General features: G+C 33.4%; 1 protein-coding gene across 3 annotated transcripts in view; it reads right to left on the minus strand.

Annotated features, from left to right (window-relative positions):
* Positions 1 to 683: 683 nt before the first annotated feature.
* The window catches only part of LOC106641833 (proton-coupled amino acid transporter-like protein pathetic), a 318,346-nt gene continuing 299,000 nt past the window's right edge, over positions 684 to 20,029 (minus strand). For 2 of the 3 annotated variants that reach the window (XM_014356373.2, XM_014356390.3), the window contains one exon: positions 684 to 1,458. In XM_014356373.2, the coding sequence (XP_014211859.1) occupies positions 865 to 1,458 (594 nt within the window). In that variant the 3' untranslated portion in view covers positions 684 to 864. The remainder of the gene's footprint in view (positions 1,459 to 20,029) is intronic. The other variant, XM_014356408.2, reaches the window with a different exon arrangement.

The following is a 20,029-nucleotide window of genomic DNA, read 5'->3' on the forward strand; positions in this document are numbered from 1 at the left end:
CATGCAAATACAGTTGAGTCGCTGTTTCATAAAATCAATATTACAGATTCCAAATTGCCAACTAAAAATATATGAAGGAACTTGTTGAAAAAACCGCAATCAACGTAATAATTTAAACCATTCAGGTGTTATCAGTGTGAACGAAATTATAACTAAAGTGTAATGACGTTTTTATTTTCAGGTAGAAAACATTTTCAATGTATATTAGTAGCGCCATACAGTAGTAACAGCGAGCGTTGGCACTGTTACGTTCGAACAAGTATAAGTCATGTTCCACTCCAAGTATAGTATGACTGTATGCGAAGTCAGGCGTAGTTATCTTACCGTCTTTTTGTACCTTAATATTAAGACCATGTGTAGTATCAACAAATGTGTGCCTCAAACAAGTGTGTACATTATTTCACTTAAATGTATTGAACTTAGTATGATGAAACATAAGTAATAACTAAAATTAATTTTCATTGTACAGCACACCAGAGTGTTATCTAATCAACATGACCAGAGTGAAATCTATATTTATATCGTAAAAAATTAAAATGTGTTTTTCATTTAACAAAAACTTGAAAAAAAGGAAAATCTCCTTATTAAGTTTAAAAAAAGTACTTTTATGTATAAGTCAACTGATAACAACTTTATTTATTTATTTGATTATCTAAGACAAAGGTAATATCTAATGTTGCCTCTTATAATACAGTTCTTCTTCTTTATTTCTCCTATGTATATAAATATATACACTTACATGTTCATATTACCACGCATTAATGCATATGAGATCATATAAATCAGTATGCATAACAACAAAAAAATTTATTTGAACGGTTAAAAATTTTAATTTTCAAAAAATTACAATCTACTTTGCCAATTCTAGTTGCTATTTGAAGTTATTTCACACAGACTAGTATAGGTACCAGTAAATAAACCTAGTATTCCAAATGCTATTATAAAAATATTCTTCCAAAGTCTCCAATAAAGGTATCCAAGTCCACGTTCTTGTTCCCACACGGTAACAAGCTCGATGATTGAAGGAAACATAAGCCCTAATGTAGATAAGCATAGTGCTCCAACTAGGGAAATAAATGGTCCAAGATTTGGGATTGCAATGGCCATGCTAACGGTAAAAGTGACTAAAATAATTCGAATTACATACTCAGCAATCATTTTTTCTCCACTGAAAAGATGTCTGATATTTTTCCAAATAATCTCCATTGGTACATAAAATTGAAGACCATACGTAAAAAATATTGCAGCTGCTATCATAATTTTTACTGCTTGAGCCAGAATGTCTTCTTGATCTAAATTTAAGGTGATAGAGCCGTTTGTTTTCTCTTGATACTTTAAATATCCAAAAAATCCAACAAAACTGTATAATGTTACCACGAAAAACATTCCTATGTTAAGTACTCCTGGACATCCAATAAAGTGTGCTGGAGTTTTCATATTATTTTCTAAGGGCATAACCTAAAACATAAAGATTAGTAAAATATTAAAAAGATATTTTTAATAAAATTATGGATTTTTAATTGATATTTGGGTTTGTAATGTATAAATGTTAAGTAGTTTATTAACTAAATAACTATAAAGAAAATAAAAACAACCTAAGTTTGGTTTTTAAAAAATAAATTTTACCGTAAATGAGAGAAACATAAAAAAAGATACTTTAATTTACCTAAGTACACCAATAAAAAGGAATCTGAATAAAGTATTTTGGAATCTTTGAACTAAGTAGCTCCAGTCCTAGAAATGTTATTTTAGTCGCGTAAAAGTTATCCAACGTAGATTAATTATACATGTAAATTTTATTTAGAATTAAGAATGAATGTTATTAATATAAATGCTCGATTGTATTATTATTGAACACTATACAGTTGTAACAATTTTAAATGTTATCTCAGTATAAATTATTTCTATACTACAGATTGCATACTTAAAGTTGTTTATAATTAAATATACGATTTATAAGTAAGCTCTGACTAAATGAAATGGAAAACCTACAAATTTTTTTCTTTGCCACAAGTTCGTATTAACTCATGCTTATACATACAACAGAAGGGTTATAATTGTCTTCCATAAGTTGAGAATAGGCGAAAAACACATTTTAGAGCGGAAACAGATACTTATTTCCATTGTAGCCATACTAACGGTGTAATGGTCAAACATTATTTTATTAAATAAAGTTAGCCAGATGGACAAACCTGTGGGCAGATAAACGTCACTTATTTTAGTAAATCTTATGTTTACTTTATTTTCCTGGTCCTCAAGTAATCGATAATAAAATTTTCACTCATTTATATTCGCTTGGTTTATTATCTATTTAAAAATACGAAATTTTTACAAGTATTTATTGTACATAAAAGCTGTTATAAAAACAAGAAAGAACCAATAAAATGAAAAATAATGAGAAAACAAATCTTATATGTGGAGAATGACTTAACAAAAATTTTCAGAGAAACTTGATGATACAAGAGCTTTTTCAAATAGAAATACCTATTTCTTAATGTAAAGCAAGTAGTTCAAATACACCTACAAATCTTTTGTATCAAGTGGTATGACTGTGCCAATCACACCACATGAACCCGCGTACACTATTTGCTTTCAACTTAGGATTTAAAATTTTTAGTTAATGAAAATAAGTACCAAACATAGTGTTTTATCGGGGTGATTTCGATGTTATGATATTTTTACACGATTGGATCGTTTGGTAATGATTTTTGTTAGAAAAAATGGCGATAACATACTCAAAATACAGTTAACAAGATATTCAACCACGAAAATGCTCATGTCGCCTTTCTTTCTACTTCTTTTAGGGTGTGTGACTAGGCTGTGAATACAACCGCTTTTGAATGAGTTACTACTATAATTGAGTATACAGTGTGATTATATGCAGAAACTTCTTCGATGTATTGATAGATCGATAAAGGCATCAGTACATCAAATACCAAAGAAATTAATTTATTTAAAAAAAATAAGAAATCCAATACGAGCCTCACCGTTTCTCTTCGGATTCTTCTACGTATGTAAAGTGAGTATAAAGTGTATTATGCTCATGTATATTGCCGTGTGCGCCGTGTGTGCAGATGCATAGTGCAAACACTGCAAACACGTATGAATGTGTCTGTAACTTATGTATGGAAGTTGGTAGTGTACATGTACATGTGTACTACGTTTAATACAAATAAAGCCTTGTTAATATTATTATTTTAATAAGGTTAATTACCAAAAAAACTTGTCATGCGTAGCAGATCAATGCAGACAGCTAATATTGATTTAATAGGTAGTAAAATATGACGTAACCTTGAAGTATTAAAAATTACGCTTTATTTTGACAAGAAAGCAAGATAGGCCAAAATAATGATGTTTACGGGATTTCTAAAGAAAAAAAGAACACATCACAGCGCTTTATATGAGAGGCATCGGATTATCTTAAAATATTATCTCAATTTTAAATGTTTTTATCATTATAATTCGTCATTAAGGCATATTAAACTGAGGTTCGTCAGCTGTTAAAGATAGTTAGAAGTCCCGTGATGTAGAAAAGAAAAGAAACATTATTCTGATTCTATACAGCCGTACCCCTCTTACAGTAAGCAAATTGATTTAGCTTACTGTTTATGTTTTTCATTTAATGTATCATAATATACTACGGAATTTTGCTGACTGAATCTTAAAAAAATTATCGATGAAAAAATTAATTGAGGTTAAAAACGTATTCTTTCTTAAGAGCGTACGGTTCAAAGAGCTTAAGTTAAACATTTATAAACTTTAAATAATGACCCGTAAAAAATTTTGAAACGATTTAATGTTGTCCTACATACTTTAGTGTGAGCATTTACGTTGGCACTTTCTAGTACTTCATTTTACATAGTCGATACTTCCATACCTCTGTTGTTATAGTTGTGCCGTGTATTATGTTATTCGAGTACATGCTAAGTATAAGTAAGGCTGTTCTTACATGCAATCTTATTTACTTAAGATTGGAAGACCCCAGTGAAGTTTAAATTTACTTTGGTTTTGAAAATATTTAAATAATATGTTAAACTGAGAAAAAAGATTATTCACCGACATTTTAGTAAGAAAGCATTATTACAATGTATTGTGTTCGTGATATAATTTATAGAATAATAATTTACAAATTTTATACATCGAACACAATGGTCAGTAAGTTGGGTCACTCACATAATTTTACAGATGTCACAACATTTAATGTCAACAAAAAGTTTTATCTTGCCTATTTTTTCTTTAATAATAGCAAATGCAATAATTCTATCGATTGCATGTAAGCGCAGCCTAATCTGTTTGTTTGATTTTGAATAATATTAAAAGAATGTCTGACGATATATTGACTTATACCACTCGTATCCGTGATAGTATGCGTATGGTAAGGTCAAAAAAGTATTTTTTCTTGTCTGACTAAACTTTGACCAATGCTACTCAACACTCGATTTTTCCCGTTTCTTGCATGAGGCTTTTGTCATTCAATCGTGAGCTGTTGGTGGACATGTATGTGCTGTACACATGAAGTTAAGATGTTACGGTGGGTAAGAGAGACTGACAGTAGGATGAGGAGGCGTGTTGTTTGCAAGCGTGCATGCAACAGAGTCAAACACTACAATATTTGCACAGAGGTTAACTTCCAAATATTACGAAAATCAACATAAATAAAAAAAAAATTATTGTTGTCTAGACGAACAAGCTAAATTATTTTAGTTGCAAGTAAACGACAAATTCTGTTACGTATGTTCTTCTTATTTTTACTGTGAAAGGCAAAATACTTTATTACTGTAATTGCTAATTTGGATTTATTTCAATATTGTCAACAATAAATACTGCTTAAACGTTTGACGAGATGAGCAGTAAATTCCAGAGTGCTGCTGCTAAAATACACGTCTGGCAGCTGAAAATTGTGTTTTCTACGGTCTCAAAAATATACACCTTATGATGCGCATTCTTTGCTGTACAAGATCCGTAGCACAAACATACAAATTCATTTAAATGACAAAACAGGTACACTAGAGCACAATCTAATCTTTGACAACTTCTCACTCGTTATTATTGACATAAATATAGAGTATAGCAGCGTAAGTCTTTAAATAATACACTGTGTGCAACATTAATTTTATTATTTTTTCAATTGTTTTTAAAATCACTTGCGTTATTAGCATTACAAACGGTAATGTAAAATATCTGGTCTTCGATAATTTTTTGTAGTAGAAGAAATGTAGAAGCACTAAGCAGCTCAGTCGGGTAAGCCATCGCCACTCCGATTTCTATCCACGTGCACCGAGCGCAAAGGACCACTTTTAACACACTTTCTCGTGCTAAAATAAAATGCCATTTGGAGATCTTATAGATGAACTCTTGACGAACAAGAGAGCTTGTGAAAAATAAAGCAACGTTGCGCCAAAACTTTTTATTGCCATTTCACGAAAGGACCTTAGTTTTTTTAGTTTTCTTAGCAGTTCGCAAAGAATTTAAAACTGATCTCGCTGAAATTAAGTGTGTATATGAAATTTACTGATACCTACCTTGAGTCTAAATTTGAGCTCTAAATATTTATTAGAACGCGAGTTATTGAATTTTGAAAACTGGCCAAAAATGACAGTTTTTTTTGCAATTTTTGAGAAAACGGCAGACCGATTGGAGCTCAACGTGGGTTATTCTTTTTTTCTTCGAAATGCGCAACTTTTTTGTATTTTTTTATTTTTTTTGTACGATTTTGAGTTTTTTTTCTAAGCACAAAAAACCTGTTTTGGCTACTTTCACCATTTTTTTGGGGGGCCTTTGCTGGACTTTTTAGATATTTGCAAGTATTAAAATTATTATAAACACAAAAAACTAGATAAAAATTTTTTTATACTACTATTAATTTCTCGAAATTTAAATCGAGTTAAAGCTAATTCTATCATACTACATGACTAGTTGTGTCGAACACACTTCGTATACATGAACACTTTAGATTTCCCATGCTACATTTATGTTCCTATTAATAACACAAATTTTTTTATAATGACAATTCTCAGTTTTTAAGACGCATCGTCATTTAAATAACTAAGTAAGTTTCCAAAGAAGAACTATGCATCAAACTATATTTAATGTAATGTATATTCAATAATTACGTACAATTGTGTTTTATCTTTATAAATATTTTTTAGTGTACCAACAAATCAGGCAATGTTACCCATAATAATATTTGTATGATAAACTTATTACACTAATATTTTTTTATGCAATTTGATACAATTGATTTTTTAATCATCCCAGCAATCGTAACACTTGACCTCTTTAAATCATCTACAAAACGAATATGAAGGCTTTAGTCATGTGACAATCAATCTCTTACGATAGGAGAATTTCCCTTTATGCCACAAACATTAATCTTCTAATAATAAACTTATTACCTGTCCTAAAAAGCTTGTGGTATTACGTTTATTGACATTTTTGTATTCGAAGACGCTGTGATAACTAAATTTATTATTATTTGACATGGTTGAAAAACGCACCTTGAAACGTGCCAGCTGTGGAGAATGAGGAGCGAGTTCTCCTATTGATAGATAAAGACCCTACTCGAAGTATCCGTGATATAAGCAGGCGCACAAATATTTCGTATGGGACTATTTAAGTTATTTTAAACAATAATCATCTTCATGCGTATCATTATACGTGAGTGCAAGGTCTTCAAGAACATGATCTTGTGTCAAGGTGATAATTATTTACTTTATCAAGCTTATGAAACAACTTTTACTTATTCGTTTGCTTAAGGGAGCTTACTCACTAAGAAAATTAATGTTAACATATTGATAATAGTTTAAACAGAGATTAATTAGTGTATAAAAAACCTTTGATTCAAATTTCAACTCCCTTTATGGCTTATAACGTGAAATATTGATAATTTTATTATTGAACTTTTAACGTACAGTCTTATAGAATCAGTACTGTTCTAATACATGACCTACAATATCTGGATAATTGACGTCAAGATTTAATTGAGAATTTTTTTGAAAATAGCTAAAAACTTGGTGATTACGTATAGCTATAGTCTCATCTTCACTCATGGCTTATGGAATGAGCAATAAACTAGTGAATAAAATAATTCTCCTTCAACAGCTACCGTTAGTATGTCAGGTTATGTATGTGTATATAGGTATGCAGGTTACACCACTGCTGATCTTATGAGTCAAAAAGGTTAAGCACGAGTGAACTTCCTTAAAGATTCCTCATATTTTTGTAATCACACATATAACACGTGAAATGTGAGAGAAAATTAATTTTTTTCTTTTAACTTTGAGATAAATAGTATCCTGGGAGAACCCTAATGTGATTTCTTCAAATATTTTTACCAGCTTTCTTGCTGCCAGTCATGATAACAATTTTTTTTTTTATGTGAAAACATTTTATACGAGGTTTGGACTTTCCGCTTGGGCTTGGGCAGTGAAAAATTGGGCGTAACGCTTTTTCTGTCACGCTTATATAGATACACTGGTACTGTTTTCTCTCTCTCTCTCTCTCTCTCTCTCTCTCTCTCTCTCTCTCTCTCTCTACTGAGGAGCACTGAGTTTATGCTGCTGCCAGCCAAAATATATAGCTATACTATATCATATTCGTCTAGAAGCAGCTAAGCATACATGCGCACGTACATATACACACACACATGCTGTGCAGTACTTCTGGCCAAGGCATGGTGCGTGTGCACAAATTTTGAGAAAAAGTAACACTCTCGCATCCTCGCATGTTAGCATGATGGTATGACAGATGACAGCTAGGGTATGATCCTGAAGTGTGTAAAAAAAATGTCTGCCGCAACTTCCACAAACGTTGGGAAACCTCATGATTATTACATCCAAAATATTTTTGTGATCTTTCCTTATGGTCACGAGTTATATTGTAATATTAAAAGAGCAATTTGGTCCAAACGACATTACTGCCACAACCTAGTCTAATAGATAAACAATAAAAAGTTGCCGTGCAGAAGTGCCATTTGTGGCAGGATTGGGATTCTTCTACTACTCGACAATGCCCCCCCCCCCCTAAAAAACATGTACTCCTGCTGCAAAAAAAGAAATAAATGCCGAAAATTTGTTAAACGCAGTCAAACGTGTCGACACTTATGTATAACATATCAGCCGTGCCTCAAGTATGTTTTCACGTCTTTCGAGAGTTCCCCACGACACTCCTGGCTGGCTTTTTTCTTCATACTGCAAAGTTTCAAAATTTGTGAGGCTTCCGTCAGAAAATAGATGTAACTAGAATTTTTTCGTGATAAAAAAATTTGGAAATATTAAAGGTTGGGGTAAAGTACTTAAGAAAAAGATAATTTAGCAAAGGCAGTTGATCTTACCAACAGTCTACTGGTTCCGAAGAGATCTAATAAATTGGAGATAAAATACAGTTCGAATACTAATGAAGAAGGAGTTTTACTTGTAAAAACAGTTGTGAAGTTAGTTATTTGGATAAAGTGAAATTGTTACTTGTATGAAGTCAAAGGGGGTAACCTTCCAAAAATTTACGTAGATTCCACCTTGAAATCACAAAAATTTAATAGATTCCACGTTGGCTTTATTAAATATTCGTAGTATGTAGTAATCTAAAATAGCAACACCTACATGGTAAAAATGGTAATACTAAATAATATTAAATAATGCTAGTAGGCAGCATCTTATTATTTGTTATTAGCAACTGAAGACCAACCCGTATCATAGATTTTCTTTTCTTTAATATGACCATTGATTTAGTTATGATGACCTAAAAACTCATGTAAAGAAAAAGTTTTTCTGTCGTTAAATATCTTCATATTTATCAGGTATTTGTGCTTTTTAAAATGAGTTTTTCAATGATCATACAATGTGAGAACTTAAATACTTTTTCGTTTTGTTTTCCATATGTACAATTATATAAGAAAAATGAGATTCGTGGAATAACCATATCGTAAACATCAAATAATTTATAAAAAGGTTATCAATATCGTAAGAGTTCTATTAGATTTTTGAAGTAGTGTAAATCTTAAATGCATTCTCCTTCCAAGGATTCCTTAATAGATTACACATCTTTGTAAGGATTTTTCTATATTCGTCGTGCGAGAGTTTTTCAACCCCCGTACCTATTGTCATTCACAAAATCTATAAATTAAAATTGACAATATTTGTTATTTTTTTTGTTCGATTGAATTTTTTTTTTTTAAATGTCTTCGTTTAAAGATCTTGTACGTAGATTGTAAATAGTGAGAAATTTTATCTCAGTTGAATTGTATCGATTTTTGATAGCAATAATACATACATTTTTTTTTTATGTTATGTATACAAGTATACACAATACATTATTATGCATTTTGACCTGCCAAATCAAAATTTGACTTATCAATCGACCCTTTTGCACTTCAATTTTTACAACAAGACAAAAATCCTATACTCAGGAAAAAAAAATTTTTCGCATATTTTTACATTCAAAATTTTGCAACGAATGACATATTATCAACCTAAATTTCAATTAAGGAAGAAAAAATTTACAAGGAAATTGAAATAACTTTCATAGTTACATTTTCTTAAGAAAGCATGTGTCAATAAACATTTTGCGTCATTGTAACAATTTTTTTTTCTTTTTGTTCATCATTTAAGGTTACTTAATATATTCTGAAACAAGACTTTAACTTAGTGACTCATATGAGGAGACAATGAAAAATATGACAATGATTATCAGCTTATTATCATCTGACGTTTAGCAACTGGAAACAGTGATGAGTCCATATTGAAACCAAATGGAGATTGGTACTTATAAAAAAATGTATGTTAGCGTAGTGTAACGTAGTGTAAATGATAAAATGTTTTGTTAAGCTATGATACTTAGATACAGACTAAATATATTTAAGTGTTAACCAAATACGGCATCATAGACATCTTCTGGAATGCACGTGAAATCCGTTCCCATTAGTGTTATCATCTCGAGCTCCTCAACTCTGATAATCATTTTCATTAGTTTTCTTGACATGTCATCAGAATCTTTTAATTTTTTTTAAATTCTTTTCCTAATTACATACACATTATGTTCATAATGCAGTATAACCTGTATTTAAAAAATGTAATTAAAGAATACGTGCTTGGGTTACATGACTTATTGTGGTTCCTATCTTTAAAACGAAAACGATTCCGAGTACAGTTTTTTCATCCGTATTGTAACTGGTTCAAACTTCACGATCACGTGGTTAATTATGATTGAAACTAAATTTTTAAATTGTAAAAATGAACGGATTGTAAATATTTACTAAACTTATTATTTCTATTAACAAAATAATATTGAAATTACAACTTCATTGAACTATTTTTAGTTTCTACAAAAAGTGAGATGTAAAATAAAAATTACGGTTATGACGCTTCTAATTATAGGTTAAGTAAGTTGAATATCTTTTTTTAGCAAGATAATATACTACTGAATGGAAAAAATATAAAGATCGACCAGTCAACACTTGGTACATTAAAATACTACGTATAAATTAATATTCATTATTAAAAAATATATTTAATAAAAGCAACTTGATCTGTCTAGTACATCTAACCATAATTATAGATTCAGAATATGTTTATCATCAAGGAAAAAGATCTGATATTAAAATTGCTTATTAATATTGTTTATTATTAGTAAAAAATTACTTTTCCGTCTAATTGTTTTAAACCTTGGACCTCACAGCTGTCATTGGTTCTTGCATGAGCTATAAAGAAATAAAAAATGTTAAAGTGAAACAAATACATAAATAAAAAATAACCAACTACCGTTGTCACTCTTATCTGACAAGATAATTTTATCTGCAGCACAGCATTGAAGTCAGACGCATTAATTTTAGGAGATTATTTACAATTAAATATTAATATTGAAAAGTTAATTATTTGGGAAACATTAGAATGCAGATAAAAGTTTACTTTGGGTAGATTGACCAGTTACAACTACTTCAGATGAGCGTCCCTCATTGAAGAACATAAAATCCAAAAAAAAACACAACCATCACAATTTAATATATTTAAAAAAAAACAATGTATAACTGTATAATTCTTTCTTTGCAAATAATATAAGGACGTAACAATAAATTGCAAATGCAGTAAATCATAACACATAAGGTAAGTTTATTTTTTGAAAACAGCTTTGGATCAATGCAGGCTCCATTCTTTAGAACGACAAGACCATTCAAGTAAAACTTGTCATCTATTAAACAACTAAAAGAAAAATATTAACAACGTCCACCCACAAGGAAGAAGACTAGAGGGTGAATAGTTAATTTTGCTGCGAGAAGGTCGCCCATCCTCTTTAAAAGGAGAATTGCTAGGTGAAAAAGGACATGCACTAGCTCGGAAAAGTCGCACTGGCCGGGAATTAAACAGCGGTCTCCCTCGTATCGACCCATTACCTAACCGACTGAGCTACCGCACGCTCCGAGTATATTTATATGTATATAAGTGTAGAAAGTATAATAAGCAATATACTATGACGGAGTGTCTGGTAAATCGCGTAATTTTGTGATTTTTCGAATAGTACGCACAAGTATCTGTTGAGTAATGGACGCGCTGGTTGCGCAAAAACAACATCAACGCTTGCGTACGCTGACATTGGAAAATTTCTTAGCACCTACGAAATAATTACCGTAATTAAAGAACACAAAAATATTTTTAATGTTATGTCTTATGTAGCCATAGAGATATTTCTAATAAAGTAGGTCAACTTAAAATCTGTCCTGTCAGTAGAAAGAGAGGGCAAATGAAGTGATCCTCTATATATAGATATACTTCCGAAGTTTTCATGCTTGTAGGTGGGGTGATAAAAGGTCTTTTAATTCTCTGTCTTTCTCTTCCAACGAGACATTTACACTTATGCGTTAGGTATACTTACTCCCCTACTCTACTAGTAATATCTCTATGTATGTAGCACCTTTGTGAATGCTAGTGCGTCAGCTCTGGTAACCTTTAAGGTGGCTCCTTACTAAATCAAAATACTGGAGTATTAAATGATATTTTAAAGGATGATTCTTGAAGGTGCAAGGAGTCTTTTCCCAAAATTTTAGACCTCGTCACCACTAAAATTGTTGAAAAAAACTAACTGGAAAATAGACTCTGTAACATAGCCTCTTATGGAGAGTCGTCAAATTGGTGGCACAGGTTGTATGATATCTCAGCAAAGATACTGTAGTTCTTAATAGAAAACTATGTAGCAGATAGAAGAAATCAGAATCTTTCCAACGACATTCAAGTACTTGGACATTACCATGGGTTTTATAGGATATTTTGTGAAAATAGTAGATAACTGTGCAAGTCACAAAACAGATGAAAAGTGTGGGGCGTCTGCTACACGGAAGAGTGGTAGCCCGCGTAGTTTGAATTGGTCAGAAAGTTGTACGTAAAATGAATAGGAGTTGTGGGGAATCGTAATTATAATAAAAATAAGTGTGACGCTGAACCAAGAAAATAATTTAATGCGGGGCTGACTTATGTACTTTTTGTATACATACGTCTGCTCGGGTCACTGTATCGTACGATATAGGTCAACGGTGTAGATGTGACTAAACTTCTTTTGAAGGGACTATATATATATATATGTAGGTACCTATCCATTTTTAGTCAAGAACCTCCACAGCCAATGAAAAGCTGTGTTGCAGTATGCTTACTCTTCTTGTAGGATTTATAGTGAGGAGCCACTTTAAACACTTTTAATTAATGGTAAGTTAAGAAAAAAATATAATGAACATTTTTTTACTATTTTTGTAGTTATAAGGTTACAGGATAAAAGGAAGTATGTGCAGTAAAATGCTAAAAAGTGCAGGCCAATTTAGGTGTATGGAGCTAAGAGATATGCAAAATATTGATAATATAGAAAGTTCGAAAGTATAAAAAAAAAGTTCTATGGCATTCACCACATGTCACTAGCACTGTGACAGGATACCACTTCTTTCTTCATTTAGCTGATGCTGTGGCTTCTTATATTCTCACATTTGTTAATGTTACCACACTAAATGGCGTTTTCTGGGTCTCCTAATAAACTAGCACAAACATCCTCAGGTTTCCTTAATTTGTGTTTTAAGTATTTTCATTGTTTTCAGCCTTTTTTGGTTCCTCACTTCCGGAGTATTCTCGAACGGTCTCTTGCATCAACGTTAACTGTGCCGGCTGCGCATTCGCAACCACTCCCCGCAACGTCGCAAACGAACTGGTTTGGACTTGCACTAAGTTGGCCAACTACTGCACTACACCCAAAATGGCGGATTCTGAGCTGTTCCCTGCAACCGCCCCATGTGACTTTGTTTGAGCCTCCGCTCTAATTCTTTCCACCTCCTTCTCGTACACCTGTCGATTCTCTGCTTGAGACTTCTTCTGCCGCTTGATCTCTGCCAAAGCTTCCCGCAGCTGCGTTTCCACGATGGCTGGATTTCCGTGGAGCAGGTTACCCAAGTGATTTTCTCTCACGAAAAGCTCAAATTCGACGCAATCGTTATTCATGCAGCAAAACGCTATACCCCCCCCCGCTAGTCCCACCAAAAAGAGAAGACAACACGGACTCAAACTTTTTTTTTTACGACCTTGCTCAAAGGCCAAACGCGAATCACTATCCCACTTCTGAATTGTTATGATTCGAGTCTTTGTCTCAGGCGTGGTGGGTGCTCGGGTTAAATAACTTAGGTTGTGAGGAGTTTTAATAATGGAAAAGAACAATTTATTGAATGAATCACAAAAGAGTCATGATACAAATACAAGATACGCACGTACAGCGAGAGGGCAGCGCGACCACGAGACTACCAGCAAACTCGCTTCCTGATGTGTACCCTTCGATTGTCTCTCGCTTACTCTGTCGCCAATGCGACGCAGTGTTGGTGGACCGCGACCACCGTGACCGTGTCTTACCATATTCCTAGTGCCATCTAACGATACGCACATGGAGATGGAGAGAGCTTCTCTTATGCCCTTAACAATTGGTTCTGCACTAGTTAATTTTTTTTTTAAATCAAAGCTATTGTGCATGTTTCATAACTTCCTTTCAATTGATTAACAGATAATGTCAACTCACTATGGATCAGCTGCAGCTGTAACACAACTTTATAATAGTATTTATAGAAGTATAAGACAACCACTTAATTATTCATTGTAGTGTATTCTTAATTTTAAGAACTATGAGAGCTGAAGTGGTGCACAGAGTAATCAAAACATAATAATAAGGGTGATAATGAGAATAATGATAATAATAATGATGATGATTATGATAACGAGATGATGATGACGATGATGACGATGATGATGACGAGGATAATGACGATGATGATGAAAATGATTACAACGATGTTGATGTTACACTTTTTCTTGAATTTAACTTTAAGACTTTCTACGAAAATTTAGAGGAAATAACGAATATAACCTACTGAAGAGAGGAAAGAGAGAAAATAATCTACTGAAGAGAGGAAAATTAGAAGCACGAGTATATATTTCAGTCACGCATGGAGACTATGTAAAGCAATGTGTGAATCAAGAAAAGGTGAAAGTCCTGTGGATACACACAAAAAAGAATGTTGCTGATATTGTGACTAAATCATTACTATTTGAGGCACATAGAGCACTTAGAAATAAAATTATAAATTTGGATTAAATCGACCGAGTTAGACCGTTAATTCAGAGGTTTCTATCAAAAACGAGAGAACTAATATTCAACTTCATTGTGTTTACAGGTAGAGGAAACCAGATGACCAGAGCTGATAAGGTGGCAAAGAGGTAGAGTGTCAAGCTGAGTAGTCATTATAAATCTGAATACTAAACCTGAAGAGTGACACTGTAGAGAGGCCATGTGGTTTTATTTTGTATTAAATAAATATAGTTAAAGAGTGAATTTATTCAACCTTGTGCTCTGGCCATTCATCCCACACCTCTGATAAATTTTCATTCATATTTTAAATTTGCCACCAAGTAAGTATCCTACCTTAGCAACAACACGTCTTGCCTGTTCTTGTTTGAATAGCTGGTTACATTTAACATGCCTATAAGTGCATACATATACATTCGACTTTGATTCACAACATATATTTCATTATTTGTATTATTAATCATTTAGGGAACGATTTTACTAAAAGAAGGTCATATTCACCTTCCCTCCTCTTCTATAGCATCGTGGTTTCTTACTTTTCACTGCATCTCTGCATGCCACGGCTAAATTCTATGTGCCAGTAGCTTATTAAAATGATATCCTAGTGAATAGGTCATATTTAAAACATCACCTAGTTACCCGGGAGGAAGTGATGGAGCAGAGTCTCAAACCCAAGCACTCCAGGCAGTCAGCAAGCGCTCTTATCCACTGAGAACTCTCAACACTGCACGCTATCTACTGTGGAATGAGGAAGTACTTGTAACCAATATCATGTTGTTGGCAGCTCTGCTTGATTTTAAGAACACGCCTATCCCAATTATACACAGAAAAAATTTGGCTTGCAGCTAACTTAACGACAAGAATATTTTTCAGAGACTCAGCCTACAAAAATTTTATTTTTAGCATTTTGAGATACATATGTCTCGTTTTCGTTGTTTTTACGACTTTTTACCTATATTTTTAAGTTTAAGTAAAGCTGTGGAGTAAGATTCATGAAACTAAATTAAACGAAAATACATTAGGAATGCCGGCAAAAATATTTATTTTTTGGTATTTAAAAATTTGAGTATGCAAATCTGAAGTAAACAGTAGCGCAACCACCGAGGATTCGTCTGCTTTTTTAAACTAACCTCGTTGCGCTCCCACGTGACTCAATACCCCTAAATAATTTTTACTAACATATATGTATTTGCAAAGCTTATGTCCCAGTATAGTTTGGTAATAAAATAAATTTTCTAAATAAATAATATGTATACATGTATGTGTGTGGGTAGGTATCAGGATCCATGATGATACGTGAGGTTTTAGTTCAATTCCACAAAAAATTGTGTAAGGAAGTGTGGAGAGAAAATGGGGGGGTCGAGAAACATTATAAAGGTAGTGTGTGGAGGCCACTAGAAGGCTGTCAGGAAGAATAATGGAATTCCATCTCATTTTGTGGAAGGCTATTTGAGGTTATGGAGAATTTGTGTGGGCTGCCCTACACAAATAGCTATACATTTTTCAGTTTGACTGCCTACTGTAAATTGAATAAGACATAAAAATTTAGCAGATAATTGATTTTAGAGTAGTTCAAGGGTGCTCTTTTTAATGGCACTAATGAAAAAATTTGTTTGCAGCTTTATTAATATGGACTGAATCATAAAAAGGTTATTCTTATTACGTTTTTCGTCAGATTTTAAGTCAAAACATACTTTGACATATTTATTTATGTCAATAGGCTTTAGCAAGTGATTTTTTGAAAAAGTATCGATGAGATTAATGGTTAAATATAAAACGTAAGTACTCATAATGGCTCTAAAGAGGATCATTAGTGATACTTCTAGCCATTCAATATTATTATTCTTGATGATGGAGAGCTGGCTATGCGGGTAGCTTGACTCTTACCCTCGGAGTCTCCGGTCAGACACCATGCTGGAGGAAGGTATGCCGCTGACCAAAAAATATATCGTCTTCAGATCGTTCTCTAGATAACTAACTGCTCATTGTTAACCAGGAAAGTGGGCCTGAAGATACTTTATCTATGAACATGCCATTCTTACGAACCACTGAGGACGCTGTTGGGGCTGCCCAAACTCAGGGTTGTTCTCCCTTGCTTGCTGTTGTAATATAATCTGCTCTAGTAGCAGCATCAGGTTAATTAGAATAATGGCCATAAGTCCCCAAATTGCTAGAGCAGGATGTGCTACGGCTAGACGTCTCCTGCTATTTTGCCGGAGACGTTGACGTTCAGAACGCCTTAGTATTGGTGGCTACTTGTCAATCATGGTGTGTCAGGATGGAGCTTGACGTAAGTTTCTTTTGCATTAGAGAACAGCGTCGGTATACTCAGCGACACGACTTCCAGCTCTAGGTTTTAAGCCCTGTTGGTGATCGATTGTATATTTAATCCGTTGCTTGGGCCTATTATAACCACACTTATTTAATTCAATGGCAGGTTATTTCGATTTTACTTCGACGCCACCTAGCAGATTCAACTGAAAGAAAGCGCAAAGCTAGCGTATTTTTACAAAATTTTGAGCTCACTTAAGGCTGATGTTATTAACTTTTTTAAGATAAGAACTAGACTCAAACCGTCTAGGAAGTGTCAAGAATCGGTATGCAAAATTTCAACAAAATCGATTAAGTAGTTTTCGCCGTTAGTGATTACAACAGTTGTAGCAACTTTGCTTTATATGTAAGTGAAATTAAGCTTACAGGACCTTTTATTATCTTAGTTTTATAAGGAAAACGCTCCTCAACTTTTAGAAAAATAAAGTTCTATTTACTTTCAGTTTATATTTCTTCAAAGCTTAAATACAAACATCACAATTTTAAAACACTTTAATTACCTTCTTCTGAATTCAAAACAACTCATACAATAATAAAGTTGTATTATTATAAAGATAAATGTGAGGGGCAAGGGGCACTGTGTAAAATTATGAGGTTGGCGAGGAGGGCTAGAAGAGGATGAAAAAATCCTAAAAACTTGAAAAATAATGAAATCACTTATGAAATGTTTATTTTTTTTATAAATTATATGAAGGGCACTGAGGAGGGGGGGGGCAAGCAATTCAAGGGAGACACTTAAATGACCTTTCTTGTGACAATATGTAGTATGATTAGGAAAAGAGAATTATGCAGACCTTACGTGCTTCTGAATATGTTAACAACATAATAAAATTATACAGACGTTGGCATGACTCTTTACTTTTCTGCATAGTTCCCCCCCTCCCTCTATACATATAATTATCCGCATAATTCTGCCTTCATAAACATATGATAATAGAAATGTATATTTAGAAAAAGTAACTCATGTGGACAATCATATAAATAGGGGGGGGGTTTAATGCAGATAAATCAATAGTTATACAGAAATCCGCATAATTCTATGTCATAAACATATATCTTATGAGCACGTTAAGTCTGCATAATTCGTTTGCACTAAACACACATGCATACTTGTAAGATTGTGTTTGATTCCAAAAAAACTTTCTCTTACATTTAAAAGAACATGATTTAGAAAAAAAAATCAAATGCTTACACTCTCATAAAAATTCAAGGTATGTATACATTTAAAAAGACTTATTAAAGTTCACAGTTTATAATTAATTCAACACATTTGTACAACACATGGAAAAGAATTTTCAATGTTAAAAAATTTGGAATAACACACGAAAATTTTCCATTTATAAATTGACAGTGCTCAATTTTTTTTTTAATTACATTATTTTTTTGTTTCCCGAGTTATTTTTTTTCTGTATTAGGACAGAATATTTTTCTCAAAAATTTTACCACGATACAAGTTTAAAACTTCTTAAAAAAATATAAAAGTCTTTTGTACAACACTTGAATTGATTGGTGCAATCAACTCCACAAACGTCCACTACCAATACGCAATTACTTCCCAAACTGTTGAGCCCGTCAAATCTAACTAAAGCCATGACTGAACGGCATATGCGATTCACCGCTTAATAATCAAACCGATAGCAAGGTAACCAAATCAACTTTTCGGAAAAACCTTGACCAAAAAATGATTAACTATATAAGTACTGTTCGGTTTTGTACCTGAATATTTGCCGACAAACCTTTTCTAAATTTAAATTGCGTCACGTTCGTTATCCTTATATTAAAGTTAAAGTAATTTTCCGATCATACGCCTTTATCATCAAGTACATTTGCAATGCCCAAGAGACCGTTTTACCTTCACTCTTGTACCTTTATTTATCAATGTACTAGAAGCTTTTACTTTAACTTTTGTCTCTATAAATATTGCTCTGCGAGCATAGTAAGTTAGTTAGCGCGCCGCGGCGGCAGAGAAAGCTTCTCTCTGCTTGCCTTCACTTGCGCACATTTTCATAATTTAAGCACTGTAAATATATTGTATAAATTTTTATTGCACATTTGCGTTACATTTATTTTCCGCCGTAAACCACTTCCACCTCCACACGACTGAACTGGATTGGGAGCAGCATAAAACCCCTTCCCTCGTGAACAGGCCTAAAGCGTCCCGCGCTAATACGCATTGCAAGATGCTTGTCTCTCCTCTCTCTCTCTCTCTTTCTCTCTCTCTCGTACACATTATAATGCCTCCCTCTCTTTCCAGCCTTTCTTTCTCGCACAGTCTAGGTGAGCGTAAACATTTTTTAACATGGCACACTACTAAAAAAAATTACTAAAAATACATTTTTGACTTAGTTTTTGACGTTCTACAAGATGGAAAGATAAAATTTTGTGCAGGTATGATAAAACCTGACTAAAATAGCGTTTTAAAGATAAAATAATTTTTGACGTGGTAATGTTCAACTCCAAATTTAAAAAAAATTCTATTCAAAAGTCATGAAAAACTGAAGACTCATGATTTTTTCCAGATCTATTTTGTAAGTAGAACGCGGCGTCTTCTACTTCGCACGCATATGCCGCCTTTACGGAGAAATGCCGCTTTTTCCAAGGTGAGCATTTTATACTACGCTGTGCCGATTTCAAAGCAAAATCGCCACACGAACGCAAACAGTTTGTTGAGGCCAAGAACATGTGCTATAATTGCCTTGGTGCTCACAAACTCACAAGCTGCAAATCAAGCAAACGATGCCTAACTTGCAACGGGCATCACCATACGCTGCTGCACGAGAATCCTGCCACTACAGTGCATCTTGCATTTTCTGCATGGCCTGCTACACTCACGAAAGGGAGTTGCGTATCCTGTCATTGAATGGCGTCGCCAGACACTTCAAACACTACGCTGTTGCCTACTGCGCTCGTCCGAATTCAAGGCCCAGATGGACGCACACTCATCGCTCGTGCCATGCTCGACAACTGCTCTCAGCGATCCTTTGTTGCAAAGAGCCTGCTAAGTAAACTTCGCCAGGAATATGAAGAGGCCAGCATGGAGGTCATTGGCATCGGTGGCATCAAGACTCCGTGAGTTCATGGAAAAACTTACCTTACACTCGCCTCT

This window comes from Copidosoma floridanum, unplaced genomic scaffold, assembly GCF_036245765.1.
Source record: "Copidosoma floridanum isolate Cflo_tuat_1 unplaced genomic scaffold, Cflo_Japanese_pri ptg000031l, whole genome shotgun sequence".
Classification (NCBI taxonomy): Eukaryota; Metazoa; Arthropoda; class Insecta; order Hymenoptera; family Encyrtidae; genus Copidosoma; species Copidosoma floridanum.